The sequence below is a fragment of the Bombus vosnesenskii genome, unplaced genomic scaffold (genome assembly GCF_011952255.1).
Source record: "Bombus vosnesenskii isolate JDL3184/JDL3185 unplaced genomic scaffold, Bvos_JDL3184-5_v1.1 scf7180000013263, whole genome shotgun sequence".
Lineage (NCBI taxonomy): Eukaryota > Metazoa > Arthropoda > Insecta > Hymenoptera > Apidae > Bombus > Bombus vosnesenskii.
In genome coordinates, this window is record NW_022882923.1 from 8,758,282 (window position 1) to 8,776,375 (window position 18,094).

An 18,094-nucleotide genomic window follows, 5' to 3' on the forward strand; every position below is an offset into this window, starting at 1 on the left:
GATCATCGATTTATCGAGTATTAATATTTATCGATGAATTTAGATATGATCGTAACGATACAACAAATGTGTATCGTATATTATCGAATGGTTTGAATCGAGTAGAACATATTCATTAGGAGAAAATTGTAACTAAAGATGTACGAAATGAAAAAGAAGCATTTGTTAATAATTATGTACAAATAATAAATCTCTCATATGTATATCAAACTCTTATGGACATACATACACAACGTACATGTGTATATACAGCTTTCACTCAGTGTATTACTAAAAAGGCGCGACTAATAGCCTGTCATTTTAGAACGGAAGCGAGTACATCTTGAAAGACGTAATAATATCGTATCTGTCGTAGATGATTCGAAATGGCTCAAAGTTAGAGTTTCGTATAAACCGCTAGGTGAGACTAATGGCAGCATTGAACATCAGATGGCGCGGCAATTTGAGTTCTACTTGAATACACGGGAGTTTCCACGGGCCCTGTCGCCGACGCACCTGGCGCATCGACCGAGAAACAGAAACAGCTGTCTGTTCGAAGCAACTTGGAAAATATCGTCCGTTAATCGTCGATCCAGAACCTTGTGGATCTTCGTCGCGCTGTTTGTGGAATGCGAAGTAACGAAGTCTCAGGGTATTGTGCCTGTCATCAAACGCGTACTAGCTTGCCCCTTGCTTCACCACTCTTTACCGCTTTAGGCGGTCGCTGCGATGATAACGTGCCTGCCTTTTATTTTTCCGATTTCTACGATCCGGAACGTTTCTATCCCCCTTTTCCTCTCTCTCCCTCTCGCTCTTTCCCTGTCCCCACTTGCTCATTCTCGCGCTCTCTCTCCTCCTTGCTCTTCTCTGTCTCTCCCACGAGTCCTCCGTCTCCCTGTCTCTCATTCTCCCTCTCTCCTATTCGGAATTCTTCTCGGGATCTGTGTGTGCTTCGTCAACGATGTAAACAGACTGATATTTTTTGGAGAAAATCTTCACGTTTCTGCTCCGATTTACCTTTCTGTGCGATTATCGGTTAGTGTTGTTGCTCCAAACGCGATGGTGTCTGCGCGAATGTGACGCACCTATAGGCGAAATACGCGCGTATCAACAAGCAGCGTTTCTTCGATGACAGTGTCGTTGATCGGTTACGATTCCTAGGATAACAGTTGGACCTATCGGGAGAAAGGTATACGCACTTTTTCGGTCGCCTCGATTACTTCACCGATACTCGTTCCTTCTACGAGGTTATAGATAAGAATTCTCCCGCGCTACGGGACACGGCTGTGAAAGACGTGAAACATCGGGTCAGGATTGGAATTAAGTGACCCTAAAGTGCGAAGATAGCGATTTTAACGAATGGTTTGAATCTTTTTCAATTGCGATGTCGATTTGTGCAAGAAGAAACTGAAAGAAGATTTCAAAAGAATCATCTCTGCCTCCACTGTGTCATAATATCATTGACAATACTCCATAGCCTTTTTTTTGTGTTTCATTTTCTCCATCCTGGTACTTCGTATGTCTTTCCCTCGTTTCTTTCAGCGTGCTAATTAGTTGTCTAACAATTTACTGTTCTTCCTACTTCAACTATACCCAATAATTGATTTTGTTTGAAACAATAAGTCGCATTTGTTTTTACAGTGATACCAGCACGAGCAAAGCATAACCCTATGCAGTTGGCGAACGATGAGGGAGTTGTTGGTAGAAACTGGCAAATAAACATGGAAGCTCCATTCAAATATCTAATAGTTCTGTATTAAGCATATTAGGGACATGCTTTACACGATCAGGAAGGAACTGAATGAAGGAACAAAATTATAAGGAATGATATTCTTTTTGAGTCTATTGGATGTTAGATAAGCTAAAAAATGTCTGGTGATTCAGGATGGAATGCTGTAATTCACCATCCGTCAGAATTAGAATTACAGAATTGGAATTGGGAAGAAAACGATGGGGAGCAAGAAAGGGAGCTCCCTTCGACTGTTGATATGGATGCCATAAAGGGTGGCGGTAGCTGGGATCCGACTACTGAACCTAATGGTATTAATATGTTACATTAGCAAATTATGTAACTATTTTTTGATAGGCATTTACATCACCATTTGACTGCATAGTTCAATAGAATTCTAAGAATTTTATATTTTTTGTGAACGTCAGGAACAGATTCAGTTGATTCCGAAGAAGACTCAGATTCCGACGACGAAAGTTCTGGTGGTACCGAAGGCAGTTGTTCTTATTCGGATTCGAATTCGGATTCAGACGACGAGAGCAGCGGTGACGAGGAGGAAGATACCGGATCCAATTCAGATTGCACGTCGGAACATAGCGAGCAAACATTTTCCATTCAAAAAACGAATTTTGAACCGGTATGCACAGTAGAATTTTATATTTTCTCTTAATACTGCAAGTTTAAGTACAGCGATAAAATGAATGATGAAATTTGTAATTACGTTACAGGGAGCGCTTAAATTAAAAATCAGTATGAAAGGTCCAAAAAAAGAGGATTTGGAAAAAGAAAAAAATAGGAGAAGCGTACCGAAGAAGGTTAAGTCAAATCGTGGAGGAAAGGTAATTTAATGTCGATTTTTTAAAATTTGAGTTGAGTCTTCCTTTAGTGCAGATATACTTTATCTCTGTTCTGTTTAGTCATCTGAGTGCAGTAGCGACGATTCTGACTCGTCTGAGAGTCATTTAACCTCGCAACATACGCAGCAACAACAACAACAGACTCAACAGTCTCAACAGCAACAACAGCCACAGCAGCATCCGCCGCTTCAGGAAATCAATCAAGAAGATTTAGCGGCTATTTTACCGGATCAAGAGCACGAGGACGCTCCGTTTGATGGATTTGAAGATTCAGAGAGCGGTCGGTTAGTATCGAAAGCTATCGAGCGGATGTCGCTCGGCGCAGATTCAGATACGAGCGAAAACGGTGATCAGAACCCTGTACCTGTGTATAGTTCCACTTTATTGCAACAGTTTGTTGAAAAAACGGCTCTGTTATCAGAACCGAGGAAAAGGCGGAGCAAGTTAGGAAAAAAATTGAACGATTCGGAGTATCCTTGCGTTTCAAACGTTTCTCCGGATTCAGGGATTCAGTCTGTAGATAACAGTCCGTTACATTTGGCAATTAGTCCTGTGAGTCCTCCAGCACCGACACAATCGCCGGTGCAACCTGTTGTCACAAAGCCAGCGGTAAACGTAGATCGTGTTTTATATCCACCTAAACGAAAACCTGGTAGGCCGGCGAAAACAGTTTCCACGCAGCCCCGTGGCCCAGGTAGGCCAAGATTGAAACCAGAAATCGTAGAAAAAATAGAGAAGATAGAAAAAACAGAGAAAACTGCGAAAAACGAGAGGGTCGAAAAGAAAGAGCCTGCTCCGCAACCGGCAAAAGTCACGAAGGAAGAGCCTTCTAAAAGAGGAAAAACGAAGTCGGCGCCACAGAAAACAGTTGCGTCTCGGGCGGATAAAGACGGAGAGAACGATACGGTTAAGAAATTAAAGGACAAACCAGCTTGTCAAAAGAAACGGACATACAACATTTCCAAACAGTGTACGCAAGCAAAGATAAGTGGAAAGAGGAACAACACCAGTTCCCCAGCGCGTGTCAAGTGCCTAAGTAGAGCTGTTACGAATAAGTACGGGAGAGAAGGAGTTCAATGCAACGGTGGAACGTATAAGAAAATGGGGAAAGACAAGCCTGGTCCAGGAAACAAGACAACTCCGTTACGACGACAGAAACAATCGGTTTGCGAGCGAGTTTCGAGCGACAGAAAGGTAATCAACTCGAAGAAAAGAACCCTCAAGGAAAATAGAAGCAGTACAGTCCCCTTGGCTAAGCGACAGGCGTCGTTAAAGAAAAACGTAGCGCCGGTTACGCGACGTGTATTGAAAGAAAATAAAAGTACTAAAAAAGCAGGTGCTGGGTTTGAAACGAATGGCGTTGGTGTCCAAACTTTAATATCTTTGCCCGTTGGCGAGGTATTAAAGTCCGAAAAAGTTGAGAATGTAACAAACAAATGTGACAAGGCGACGCAGCCTATACACAATCATTGTCACAAACATCATCATCACAAGCATCGCAGACGATTGTTGTTACCGCCTAAGAATCCTATACGTATCCATCCGTGTCTCATAGAAGAGTTAGAAAAATTGATCGAAGAATTTTCTAGATCGTGCAGCTTAGGTAGGAATAACTCAAATTCTGGATATTCCGAATTACCGCAAATTTTTCGCGTAAAGAAATTAACAAAAAAGAGGAAAGGAGGTGATGTTACCACGAACGATGATCAGAAATTAAAGAGGCGCCTCAAGAAGGAAAAGATACTGTCAGGGACGGATTCGAAGAACAGTATGAATGCAAATGCAAACTCGAATCCAAATGAACAAAGGTTACCATTAAAAAAGAGACATTATCACGTGTCCAGTCCTCACAGTTCACAAAGTTCGAACGCAAGTGGCACTGACGTGGCTGTTAACGAAGCGAATTCTACCGAAAGTCACATCGAAGAGGCAATCGAAGCTACGATAACGAGATACGGAGGTAGCTCTGCGTTCTCCTTTCAAGAAGATTCCGTACCTGTTACTCCTAAGAAAAGACATAGGGATACCGAAGCTGGAAGTCCTGATAAATCGAGTGCAGCGTGTTCCGATTTGTTGGAAGAGAAACCCTTGAGTCAGATAGAAGTACAACCGCGACGTAAAAAAAAGATCGTCAAAGATCTTCGTGTGACAGTTACAAAATTACCTGTTGAGAGTCATGCCGCTTTGGAAAAAGCTGAAAAAATAGACAAGTCTGAGAAAGCTGATGGCAAAGCTGAGAAATCCGAGAAATCCTCCAGCGATTCTAGAAGTTTGAAAAGTCGCGCGGAGAAAGGCAGTAAAAGTGAAAAGGTAGTTTTAGAGAAATTAATAAAAAGCGATAAAAATCAGGCGGATAAGATCGAGAAAAGAGATATTTCGCCAGATCATGTTCGCTTGGAAAAAAATATAAAGATCGATGCAGTGGATTTTAATGCGACGGAGAGCTTTGACGAGAATGAAACTGCGAACGAAATTAAACCGTCACAAAATAGTCTCAATCCAAATGTTCCAAATCCCATGAATTCCACTGCTGTATTGGTTTTGGCCAAGAAGAAAATGAGACGTCGTAAAGCTATAAATCGTACAGGTTTTCCAACGTTGAAGAAAAAGAAGAAAAGATCCTTGAATGCAAATGAGTCGGATCCGTCAAAAACCGCAGTTTTAACTAACGAAGATGCCACTTCGGAGGCCGGTGCTGATGGCGAGAATTCAACGAAAGAAGGAATCGAAGATTCAGTAGTGGACAGCAAGACAAGCGTGTTAAACAACACTGAGATACAAGATGTATTTACCGAAGAGCTTTCTACTAAGCACAGTAACAACAGTAACAACAGCGTCGTGCAAAGTCGAGTTCAATCGAAAGCTAATTCGAATGGAAATCAGGAAGAGACGAATTCACCAAAGTCAGAGACGAATGGTCAAGTTCGTCCTGATGAACTTTCTGAACCTCGATCTGGCCAATTGAGAGTTCGCAAGGATCTTGTAGAGACAGATAGCGACAATGCATTGAACAAGTTATGTCCTGTTAAGTTTGAAAAGATCCAAGACACGAGGTCGTACGACGAAAATGCTCCCTTAGAAGAGTCCCTCGAAAGATTCACCGCGAATCAACGCGTTGCTGAATTAAACGAAGATAATGTAAAGAAGCTCGAACGCGCGAGCTCTCAAACGAACATCAAAACGGAACATACAAGCTCTTTCAACGGTAATCAAAAGAAGCGACGAGGTTCTTCGAGTCCCTGCAATTTGACTCCTAGAAATCTGAAAAGATTACGTAGTTCTGGTTATGATACGGAGAACGACATTCTGCCTAATAGCGACATTCTTAACGACGATCACGAAGTGGGAAAGCACTCGAGCTCGACGCATACGAGAAAGAAACAATCCCGGTGGAAGAAACGTTACTTACAGGGAGGCATTTTACAGGAGTACGGCAAAGATTTTGAAGGGAAAACGCGTGGTAGCATCGAGAATAATAGTGGGAGAAATAAGGTCGTATGCGAAACCAACGAGTCTGCATCTGCCGCTTTGTTATCCGCGACGTATCATTGTGGCAAGCTTTTACGACAAAGGAAAATGCCGTTTCAATTACCATATGATTTATGGTGGTTACATACGCAATCAAGGCTACCTGGTAGAGAATCGGTTCCATCGTGGAATTACAAGTAAGCATACAGCGTGCGTTATCGAATATGCTATCGTTTTCTAAAATTATTCAACTATTTTGACTTTTTATAGGAAAATTCGTACTAATGTGTACTACGACGTCAAACCTACTACGCTTTACGAAGCGCAAGCTTGCGAGTGCAAACCGGAAAGCGGCTGCGGAGATGACTGTATCAATCGCATGGTCTTTAGCGAATGTTCTCCGCAGCTTTGTCCCTGTGGTGAAAAGTGTGAAAATCAAAAGATACAGAAGCACGAATGGGCACCGGGTTTACAAAAATTCATGACGGAGGATAAAGGTTGGGGCGTGAGGACTCAGCAGTCTATCAAGTCTGGTGTCTTTATCCTCGAATATGTTGGGGAAGTGGTGTCTGAAAGAGAATTCAAATCAAGAATGGCGACAAGGTATATTAAGGCCATGTACAAGGGTTTTGCGTAAATATAGCATCCAAATTCATTTTCTTTCGCTTATTGTGCAACAGGTATGCCAATGATACGCATCACTATTGCCTGCATCTCGATGGAGGCTTGGTAATTGATGGTCATCGTATGGGGGGTGATGGAAGGTTCGTAAATCATTCTTGCGAACCGAATTGCGAGATGCAAAAATGGAGCGTCCATGGTCTTCCGCGTATGGCCCTGTTCGCTTCTAGAGACATTAAACCAGGGGAAGAGTTGACATATGATTATAATTTTGCACTTTTTAATCCATCCGAGGGACAGGAATGCAGATGCGGCAGTAGTGCTTGCAGAGGAGTGATTGGTAATGGCGCAACCTTTCTTATTATAATCCTTCTTTTTCTATATAATAAATTTATTTATTGCATTTTTATCCTGTTTTCATAGGAGGAAAGAGCCAAAGGGTTTCGAAAAGTATTACTTCCATTCCGTCGCAATTGGAGCCCACAGAGAGGCGGTCAGTCGGAAGACCGAGAAAAAATGTACGAAAATCTAATACAGTGCAGTCTGTTAACTCGAAAGGCATCTGTAAATCTCGAAAAATGGGCGATTCTAATCTGATTCATGCACCTGTGCTAAAACCTATGTCCCATCAGCAACGGTGCTTTGCTCAGCAACATCATTGTTTCCTGTTGAGAAATTTAGAAAAAGTCAGACGAGTTAAATTGTTGGTAAATCAAGTACAAATGCAAAATGGTAAAGTAAAATGCGGTAACGCGACAGCAATAAAAGAAAAGAGTTCAGGTGATGCTAAGATTCAATCTGATGCATTTTTCTCGCAATTAACTGCTCTGACTAATACAAATACACGTACTGTGCGAACTCGACGACTAGCTCAAGCTCAAGATGATCCAGAAGTGCATAAAACTGCAAAATTGGCTAAGGTAAGGCAAATTTACGATCTTTTTATTGATAATTTATTAACTTGTTATATTTGTTCATTTATAATTAATTAACCTTCAGGTGTTAAAAGATTTATATAGTATCGTGGCGACTGCGAAAGATGAGAATGGACAATTATTATGTACACCATTTATCACATTACCTTCAAAGAGAAAGTTGCCCGACTATTATGAAAAGATATCAGATCCTATAGATTTGACAACAATCGATCAGTGTATTGGCACAGGTCACTATAAAACTGCAGAACATTTTGATCATGATATGATTAAACTTTTTGACAACAATGTAAGGTTTTTCGGGAGAACCTCAGAGATGGGTATTGCCGCAGCTAGACTTAGAAAATTATACTTAGGAAGCAAACCCGATTTCGTAGATGCGATAACAGAAGCAACAGGTTGTCCTCCATCTCAAAGCTTTCTACCTCCCCGTGGTTCAACTGCGGGCGAAGAAGACGTTATCAGGTGTATTTGTGGCCTGCATAGGTATGCGTGAATTGCAATTTCTATCATAGATTGGTTGTTGTTGGAACTACTTGTAAATGTTACTTCATGATCATAGGGATGAAGGCTTGATGATACAATGCGAACGCTGTCTCGTATGGCAACATTGCGATTGCGTTAAAGCTGATACGAGCATAGAATCTTATTTGTGCGAGAGGTGTCATCCACGTCCCGTGGATTTAGAAATTCCACTAGAGGGTGATGAGGAAGAAGAGGGCAAGAAACACTATGTTACTTTGATGCGCGGTGATTTACAACTTAGACAGGGCGACACCGTTTACGTGTTGAGAGATACTCCTGAAAAGCATACGTACAAAACCATTCAAAAACCGGATTATGAGCAAATGGACATCTTTAGAATCGAGAGACTTTGGAAAAACGCAGAGTAAGTAACTTCGTATGCATCAATTTATTAGAAGTTTTCATGAAAATTGTATACTTTGTGTTATTGATATTCAATCGTTTCTCATTCAACAGAGGCGAAAGATTTGTATTTGGCCATCACTATTTGAGGCCACACGAAACGTATCACGAACCAACTAGAAAGTTCTATGAGAATGAAGTTGTATGCGCGCCACTTTACGAAGCCGTTCCATGCGATTTGGTTGCTGAGCGCTGTTGGGTTCTTGATCCTCACACGTATTGTAAAGGTAGTGATTCTCATCTGTTTATTTAATCATAAGGTAGATACTCTTAAAAATATCTCACTTATCCGTGCCTCTTTCTTAATAAAGGACGGCCAGTTGGTTCTACTCCAGAACATACTTATGTTTGCGAGTATCGCGTCGATCGTGCTGCACGATTATTTACAAAAGTTGCAAGAGCTAGGCACCAAGTTTGTACAAAACCGTATGCATTTGAAACGTTCCCACAACGCATTAAGCACTATCGTACATATTTGGTAAGTATCGAATTACTGCTAATGAAGAAAGTGGTGAGAATGGACACTACAGTTTTTCGTAAATTATGTACAGCCTCACAGTCTCGAAGGAATCCAAGTTGGAGGTAAAATGAATAAAGAGAAAAAGAAAGTTAATAATCAAGATGTCGATACTAATCACAAATCTGAATCGAGTGAAAATACAAAAACACAAGCGAAGGATCAACAAAAATCTTCTACGAGTAAGGGTAGACGAAGATCGAACGAGATTTTACCCATTGTTACACCTGCTACGTTATGTGCCCAGGTAATCATCGGAATATTATCAATCGATATTGCATTCAATGGCGCCATAACTTTTGGTAATTCAATTCTCATATTTTGCTATTAATATTATCCTAACGTGTGTTACATTAATTATCTTTAGAGAGAAGAGCAAAGAAGAAGATTGAACAACATTTTAATCGGTCTATTACAAAAAATGCCGAATAAAAAGGATCCTTTGGATTTGTCGTTTTTATTAGAAAGAAACAGACGAAATCGTAAAAGGCCAGGTGGACTAAATCCGTGACATTGGATTATACATGATCGATAATAAGGCATTATCTATACGCATATATGTGTTGTGTGTGTATGATAGCCACACATAGGCAGATGCACGCGCGCACATATAAGTATCACATAGGTAATATATGCCACTGCTAATTTCTATCGCAGTCAAATCTGTAATCAAAGTGATTCACACCGATCGATCCTTTCATTTCGCTATACGTAATCGATGTCATCTAAACCGTTTTATAAGAAAAGCGGTAAACAACGCGTTTCCTTCTTCTTACACTATGACCCGTCCATTCGTATAATTTAATCTTAATCACAAAGGCTACTCCTATCGAAGAACATTGTATCAATTGAGATCGTTTTATATGTTGTTTTTACATGTTTTGAACTATAGAAAATTGTCTATAGTCGTTTGGCATCGTTTTCGTATTTTAGACTACCTTCTTCGCTTACGCTGGAAGTTAGTACGTAGTACGTATCGAGATTAAAATGAGACATTTGATAAAATCGGACAGAACGTTGAGGAAATAATAATGTTCGATACTCTTTCTTTCTTTTGGAATATTCCAAATTTAAAGTTTCTAAAATGTTCAATATCATAGGGGTGTAATGTGTTAATCAACTCAAGTCAAAAACTCCCGTACGTGGAACAACGTATCTCTCATATTGAATCTAACGAGAGTTATTATTTCTAATATAATTCTAATATAATTAGGATTACGAAATTGTATAAAAGTAATTTGTAAATTTCTTTCATAGTGGATATATTTAAGTGTACAAATTATACATTACTCGGGATTGAGGAAAATGACAACAGCACACGTAAAAAATCTGTGGAATAAGAAAAAATTGAATACATGCGCGAGGCTTTATTGCACAAATGTATGATTATATTTTTCATAGTCCCAGTGTTATTTGAATTAAGTGTAATATATACGTTTTTAAATTAATAGATAAAACTTTACTAACATATATATAAATAAATATATATATATAAATATTTAATTTATTAATTATCGCGATGGAATATAGCTAGTTGTTGCTATGACGACGAATATACGCAGGATTTCGTATTTATTGTTACATTATACAGTTAGTAAATTCATATTATTAAAGATATTTAATACATATGTATAAGTCTCATTTATATATCATATGTTTCTACGTTTTTGCACAGTATCCGAGACATTTTTATTGAATGAAAATGATATTACAATGTCCCATTCTGTTTTTCGATGTAAGTTGGAAGTGTACCAACATAGTATAGTCACACCACAAAAATCACCATGTAATAGATCTTTTATAGCATGACAAGAGGGGGGGGGGGGGGCCTATCTTTATACTAATTATAAGTAGAAATTAGTGAATTGAGAGTAGAATTTTAAATTTGAATTTATTCTTTTAAAAAATATTATGAATGATTTTTATGAGTGTTGAATTTTGTAATGTTAATTTCCTTTATACAAAATGAATGTAAAACTTTTATCTCTTATGCAAAAACGATATTTATAGTACAATGAATGTCTCGAATAAAAGGGTATTATTTTTTCTTTTTTCTCTTTTTTTTCGACAATAAATCATAAAATGTTGATATTACTTTCAAATTTAAGTTATTTTAACGAATTATAAAGATTTATCTATATGAGAGGCAGCAAAACAATTAGAAGAGCTTACGGTTTACCGGTAACCTTGCACGATGAAATATCTGCGCAATTACACGAAATACGTTACAAATGTCGTTAGACAAACGATATCGCGTATATGTAAATCACTTTAATTAATTTAAATCCATATTTGTAGATTAACAAAGTCAACATGATAGATTATGTTGACCATTATATTAAGCGTGCGTGAAGACTGATTTACTGTTACAGGATATTTCTAGCAGGTAATTGCGCTGATTAAATCTGGGTTGTAAATAATTTAAATTCTAAATAAATAGAAGATATTTTTTATTTTTACGAATAAGTTTGTACACTTTCGTCAACAAGTAAATACTTCGATTAAGAATAAATTCTTCGAAATTATTCTTATTCGACCGTATAAGAAAAAAATTTTGTTCATTGACTTACGATTTAATGTTATTACATGTTATCGTTTGATCTTGATCGATTTTTAGCCGTATGGTAGTGTGCGATGACGGAGCTTCCTCGTACTTTCAACTTCCATTCTTGAAAACTTTATCATAATTGTTGAATGTTCGATGAGCACCTTGATTCGAAATCTCGCAAACTGTACAAAGTATTTTAGAAAAAGGAGGTACAAAGACAATCATCCTGTAACTACGAGAAAGCGGTTTTTCAGTACGATTGAAATAACGAGCATAAATTAAAACGAGTACTATTGCTTTATTCTTCAGTTTGTTGCAACAAGAGAAAATATAACAAAACGAAGAAAAGATAGAATGGGGATGGGGGGAAGAGAAAAAAAGAAATAAGGGGAATTAATGAATAAAATGAAAGACATTGGTGATAATGACAAAACGAAGGAACAGGAGGAAGTACGTCGGGTAACAATCGCATATCCTTGATTATAGAGTAACGTTGCAAAACATAACATTCAATTCTCGAAAACATAATCTGGTGATATTATCAGTTCAATAAAATGCGCGTACATATAAATCAAATTCAATAATAATTTATTCGTGACACGATATTTTCCTTTTTTGTACAATGTCATTAGTATAGAAAGATAAGACAAAATCATATACAATATCACTCTCGTGTTTTGTCGAGAACAAATATCTTTTTTTTTATTACATGGTATTTTAACTATCAATATATAAACAGACTTCCAGTAAACGTTCGGTGTAATACGTTTGAAAATCTGTACATATTTACACGTATTTGTTTTGAGAGCGATTATTCATTGCAAGTATTTTAATCTTAATGCTAATTGTATAATGTACCCATATATGACATTCTTCCTCTTGATCGATTTTTCGTTTAAAAGATGTTACAAGATGTTATTTATACGTTACCCCCTTTTTGATTTGAAATTATTTAAGAATTACGTATTTAGTACGAATACGTTTTCTTCATTAGGTGCCTTTTTCCCAATGATCAATCTCCAATCGCAATTATGTAATATTATAATTCGTTTAATAATTGCCTTCTGCAACGCAAAATAATTCCATGTGGTGCATGTGTAACGGTGCCTTCACTCGATAAAATCTAAATTGTTGCTCGAGTTATAAAAACGCGGTAGATAACTTTGGAATTCGTACATTGCAAAATATACGAACAAAAATTGTGAATATATTGTCGTGGAAAAATTTGTCCATCTATTTATGTGTAATCAGTACCGATGTTCGATGGTATCGATGACACTAGAATTTGAAGTTTTCATTTATTTCTCACCAATTTGGAGAATAAATCCCATTGTGGAATCGTTAGATAAAGCAGTTGTGCTTTTCATTCAGCCTGGAAAAAGAAATAACACGCTGTCGTATGGGAAATATCATTTGTGCTAGCAATAACAGGATAACAGAATGAATGATAGAAATGATGAAAATAGATTATACAACAGAACTTGTATCAATCACACTCATTTTTTCGATGCAGCAGAATATAAATCAAAGTTATGAAATACGATTGTCCTCTACTTTCACTTCATTTCTAACTAGCTTTTTTACGAGTTGCACGTTTATTTAACAAAATAAAACTAGGACATTTGTGTATCTTACTATTCCACTCTTGTGACATATATCCTAGTAGATTATTGTTTGTTTGCAGTCTGCCCGCTACTTGTCGTAGTTTGTCCGCTCTGTTGCTGCTGGCCCCAATACTGATTATAATACTGCTGATTCCAACTATTCCAATTTCCGTTACCATAACCTTGTTGATTATAATTGCTTTGATTGTAGGATCCTTGTCCATAGCTTTTCCAGTTACCCCACGGTTGCGATCCCCAATTATTTTGTTGGCCCCAACCTTCTTGAGATTGACCACTTGGCCAGTTGCCTTGTTGACTCCACACGGATTGTTGCGAAACTTGATAATTCCTTATTGAGAAAATCGATAATTATGAGAAAATTCAATAAAAAAATTTATAGGAAATACTGAAAGAATAGAAAATATAATTACCCTATTGGAGCTCTTGACCGGGCACCTTGACGAGAACCTAAAGCTCGGCCTCTGTCGTTTCCTCCTCTTCTATCAACAGTACCACCTCTTCTACTCATTCCTCGGTGTACAAGTGGGATAGGTACTCCCCTTCTTCTTCGTGGCATTGGGGGTCCGTAACCACTGCCGTGTCGTATGTGGCCACCTCCTCTTTGTGGTCTATCTCTCCATCCCACATTACCTCGCCAAAGAGGATTACGATTCCTGTCGGAATCTAAAAACATTTATTTTTTTTTTTTTTAAACAGACTTGGTATTTTTATATTTCTTTGAAAATTTTTATTAATTTTAATATTTTTTGTAGATCTTACAATTGCTTCGTCTGTCACGATAATCTCGATTGTCCCTGTTATCACGATTACTTCTTATGTCACCTCGATTTTCATGAATGTTTTCTGACCTCGAATCTATGCGTGCCCGTTTACTTCTTTGTTGCTCGCCATATCCTGCATCTTTTCCCTCTTTATTATAGGTTTCTATAAGTTTTTCACCATCTTCTCGATTAAGTTCGACCCAATCAACGGCATCGAAAGATTCGCCAACAACGGGAGCTCTAAAACTCGCTGAAAGAATCAACGCGTATATACTAGTATATATCTTATTATAAACGTAAGTGAAGTAAAAATCACAATGTCAAAATCAACCTTTCATCTCCAAAAGCATAGAATCAGAAATCTCTTTACTATCTATTGGTTTATGTTTGACAGTTCGTGACTTAAATTCGTCTTCCGATGGAACTACAACTACTGCCTTTCTTTGATATCCACAGAAATTCTTCATTTTACGTCGTTGTACCGAAGGATACACATTTGTCTGTATTCCATTTCATAAAATATATGTCACGTTAAATTGTATTTTACTATTTTGATATAACAAAAAAAAAAAAAAAGAGACAAAATCTTCGGAAGCTTAAATACATACCTGATCTAATATATAATTACGTCTTCTACTAGAAGCCATTTCCATCAGTCTGTCTAATGCGTCGGTACATTTATCGATAAGTATTCTCCATTCTTCGTTATATCCTTCTTTATACGATAATCCGGGATCCTTAAAAGATATTAGTTATCAAATTATCTAATATTATACACGCATATTCAATGATAATACTGCAATGTTTACAATACGTACCTTCATTTTATTAATTAGACTACTGAGTCCTAAGATATTGTACATCTTTTGAGGATGTTCAGCCGCGTATTGTGTTGCCCAGGTAGATTTCCCGCAAGCAGGTAATCCGCACATCATTATTACTTCACATTCGTCCTTTTTTTCTGGCCTACGCGGACCAGGAGTTTTATATTGAGATTCCACATTTCCAATTGAAACGTAATCTTGTAAAATTGCTTCTGTCCATGGTGTTTCTTGGCCAAAGTTGCAAGCGAAACTACAATTTTTACTCAAAATATGCGGAAACAATGGTTTGTCATTGAGTTCTTCTTTTGAGATACGAAATGCTACGCCTTGATCTTTTCCATTGACCGTATAAGACATAATAACATTTTCGGATGTTGCATCCAAATAACAACCGATTATGTCGTCTTTCCCAAATTCAAGCCCATAATCTTCATATTGATTATCTGCCAATTTTTTACCAGTGCTGCTATATCCAAAACTAAATTTTTCTTCACCAAGTTGCATTGAAGTATAAGGAGTGGACCAACCAATTCTGAGTACATGTGGATGCTCTTCGTTTCCTGAATTAATAGTACAGTGTTCCACTATTTTTGTTTCATAGTAAACCTTCCCACAAAGAAAACCATAGGATGCTCTTGCTCCAGCCCACATATGTGAAAATCCGTCGTTGTGCATAGGTGTAGCAGTAAAATATCCATCCTTATCAATAACCAAATTTAAATCTGAGTCATCTGAAAATTGTTGATAATAATTAAACATTTGTTTTATATGATTCAATCAGTTACTTTCATTTAGTTTTCAACATACACCAGGATAGTATTAAAGCAGAATCATCGATTTCTGGTTCATTCTCGATGAGAACAGGAGCCGGTGACTCGTGTCGATCTTCTATAGGGCTAGGAGATCTTTTCCGCTTCCTATCCAGAACAATGTCGTTTGTATCTTGTTCTTTGATATCTACATCAGCATCTTCTTCGTGTCTAACGTCTGACATTTCTATATCCTTTCCATATAAACGAAAATAAGTCAATGATTAAAAAAAAATATTTCTTGCAGGTACAGTAAGCCTTATGTGTAATAAAATATAGAGGAGGTAATAACTTTTTGAAAACATTGGCGATTTCAAACGATTATCAACGAACATTTTCTACTCTTCTATACCAAATGTAATTTTCAAACACATAAAATTTTCAAACATTAAAGTATAAACGTAAATTTATACGTCTCCGATATTTTAAGAAGCTCTTAACTGCAATCCTCTACATTTCGTAATGAGATACCGGATTATACCGGATAAAGTTTATAGCAGATAAAGCCAATAAATGTTGCAAAAATGTGAAAGAGAGATTTTAAATGCTGCTAGAAAAAAATCAAAGTAAATTTAAAATAAAAGCATGAGTAATATGCATATTATAATTAGAAATTAATGTATAAAATATACCTCTTCATCTTGCTTTTTCTCGATGCTACTGTCCATCTCTTTGTCGCTAGTAGACAAGATGTCTTTATCTTCTAGTAACTTCTCCTCTTTTAATTCATCATTTTCATTGATATCTATGTCTTGATCTTCTTCAAGTAACTCATTTATTTGTTGTTCTGGGTCAGGAATGTCAGTAGCTTTAGTATCATTAACAGATTCTACAACATGATCATTATCTACAGATTCTATATTTTCATCCTTTATTTCATTAACTTCTTTTTTTATATCATCTATATCATTGCATGTATCATAAATTATAGTCGATTTCTCATTTTCTTGTACTTTTGAAACAATATTCTCACTTTCTTTTATATGTGTGTTTTCTACTGCTTCTAGGTTTGATTTGGTCACTGTTGGTCCTTGTTTTAGATCTGTTTCATTTTTATTATCTAATGATTCCATTGGTGTTGGAACATCAACATCGCTATACTCAACATTTTGTGATTTCACGGGAGATGCTTGCGATATACTTGTGTTTTTTTCTTTCTCACTGCTTTCTATAACATCTGCATCCTTTATATCACCTTCTTTTACAACTTCCATAGAATTAGCATCTTTATTCTCTATACTTGAAAATAAATCTTTTGCTTCTTCTTGTTCATCCTTTTTAGGTGATAAAGGCTTTTCTTCTTGGACAGAAGCCTCTATTTGTACAGATTCTTCCTGCATAGACATTTCTTCTTGCGTAACACTTTCATCCGGCATAGTTTCCTCTTGCATAGCAGATTCAGATACTGTTGGAGATGGTTCACGAGACATGTCATTCTGATCCGCTTTCTTTGGAGATGTCCTCCGCCTGCTAGAGTATGGAATTCTAGTAGTCCTCCTAGAGGATTTTTTTGTAGAATCTTCCTTTGGCGTCATCACAGACGCTGTTTTTGACAATCTACTAGACTTTTTTGGTGTCTGTGGTATTTTTGTCGATTCATCACTTTTTTCTTGAACAGCATCATCTTGTGTGTCTTCTGCACTGATATTTGCTTTTCCTTGATTTACTTCTACAATTTAAAAGTATTTACGTTGCATTAACTCGCAAAAGAATAGAGAATATTCAAAAATATAATACTCTTAAAAAAATGCAACATTTATACTAAAATATTTATTTAAATAACGGGTACTGCGTATTTACACTCTAATTGTAGATATGAATAGAAAAAGTAACGGCATAAAATTTTGCTAACTAAAAACCTACGAGATGTAGTGGCGTCGCGAGCACAATTCACACGTAAACAGAAGAAAGGCGCGCATAGTTCGCGCCTACTCAACATTGGAAATGCCGATAACAAATTCTTTGCGATTATTGATCATTTTTAATAACGATAAACAGGTTATCGTCTTCCATTCTAAGATAATTTAACGGAAAAAGTTAATAATACATGTTAGACGACTTATTATTGGCTCGTTTGAATGTTTGTCAACATTGAAATACACAAATACCTTGGTCATCGGACGAAGAGTATCATACTTAAGGAAATTTAGAGCATTGTAAGATTAGAGAATAAAAATATAGTGACTTACGGTTTGCATTTTCCTCTTCTATCGCCTTACGAAGTCTCTCAACAAGCACTGACTTGACGCCTTTCGTATCGAGTCCACGCTTTGAGAGTTCTGTCCTTAATTCGACCACTTTTAACTTTTCCGGATCCATCGCGTGTTATATTTCACGGTTCTTGTCAATGCACGCACTTTTATTCAGCAGAAAATCTTATGAAAAGGCCATACACGCGCCAGTGACCCGCGTTAAATATACAATATGGCGATACATCTGCAAACAACGCGTTACGTGTTGTAAATGGATTTTATTGGTCAATGTGGCATTTATT

General features: G+C 37.2%; 2 protein-coding genes across 6 annotated transcripts; one reads left to right on the top strand and one right to left on the bottom strand.

Annotated features, from left to right (window-relative positions):
- The first annotated feature begins 422 nt into the window (after positions 1-422).
- Positions 423-11,486, top strand: LOC117233401 (histone-lysine N-methyltransferase ash1). Of its 4 annotated transcripts, XM_033493710.1 has the most exons (15): positions 423-631; positions 1,621-2,019; positions 2,137-2,345; positions 2,437-2,547; positions 2,626-5,907; positions 5,992-6,230; positions 6,304-6,636; positions 6,714-6,994; positions 7,078-7,574; positions 7,654-8,075; positions 8,152-8,478; positions 8,571-8,743; positions 8,828-8,994; positions 9,068-9,280; positions 9,401-11,486. In XM_033493710.1, the coding sequence occupies exons 2-15, from the start codon at positions 1,848-1,850 to the stop codon at positions 9,542-9,544; spliced, it is 6,570 nt and encodes a 2,189-aa protein (XP_033349601.1). In that variant the 5' UTR covers positions 423-631; positions 1,621-1,847; the 3' UTR covers positions 9,545-11,486. The 4 variants fall into 4 exon arrangements, with proteins under 4 accessions (XP_033349601.1, XP_033349579.1, XP_033349594.1 ...); XM_033493688.1 differs by having other exon boundaries at positions 2,626-6,230; XM_033493703.1 differs by having other exon boundaries at positions 423-615; positions 2,626-6,230.
- A 666-nt stretch (positions 11,487-12,152) lies between these two features.
- LOC117233419 (heterogeneous nuclear ribonucleoprotein U) lies at positions 12,153-18,052 on the bottom strand. 2 transcript variants are annotated; one of them, XM_033493733.1, is made up of 10 exons: positions 17,790-18,052; positions 16,233-17,269; positions 15,599-15,794; positions 14,786-15,522; positions 14,576-14,704; positions 14,299-14,467; positions 13,972-14,217; positions 13,617-13,869; positions 13,217-13,534; positions 12,153-12,953 (listed from the first exon to the last, which is right to left on the bottom strand). In XM_033493733.1, exons 1-9 carry the CDS (start codon positions 17,917-17,919, stop codon positions 13,249-13,251), a joined length of 3,183 nt encoding a protein of 1,060 aa, XP_033349624.1. In that variant the 5' UTR covers positions 17,920-18,052; the 3' UTR covers positions 12,153-12,953; positions 13,217-13,248. The 2 variants fall into 2 exon arrangements, with proteins under 2 accessions (XP_033349624.1, XP_033349615.1); XM_033493724.1 differs by having other exon boundaries at positions 13,966-14,217.
- Positions 18,053-18,094: the final 42 nt, after the last annotated feature.

Bases quoted from the DNA above. Each gene is read 5' to 3' on its own strand.
- LOC117233419 (XM_033493724.1), bottom strand. From the start codon at position 17,919: ATGGATCCGGAAAAGTTAAAAGTGGTCGAATTAAGGACAGAACTCTCA. The intron at 14,705-14,785 runs GTACGTATTGTA...ATATCTTTTAAG, and splicing joins GTCTAATTAATAAAATGAAG to GATCCCGGATTATCGTATAA. The intron at 14,218-14,298 runs GTTGATTTTGAC...TGATTCTTTCAG, and splicing joins TATGCTTTTGGAGATGAAAG to CGAGTTTTAGAGCTCCCGTT.
- LOC117233401 (XM_033493688.1), top strand. From the start codon at position 1,848: ATGTCTGGTGATTCAGGATGGAATGCTGTAATTCACCATCCGTCAGAA. The intron at 2,020-2,136 runs GTATTAATATGT...TGTGAACGTCAG, and splicing joins TCCGACTACTGAACCTAATG to GAACAGATTCAGTTGATTCC. The intron at 6,231-6,303 runs GTAAGCATACAG...GACTTTTTATAG, and splicing joins GTTCCATCGTGGAATTACAA to GAAAATTCGTACTAATGTGT.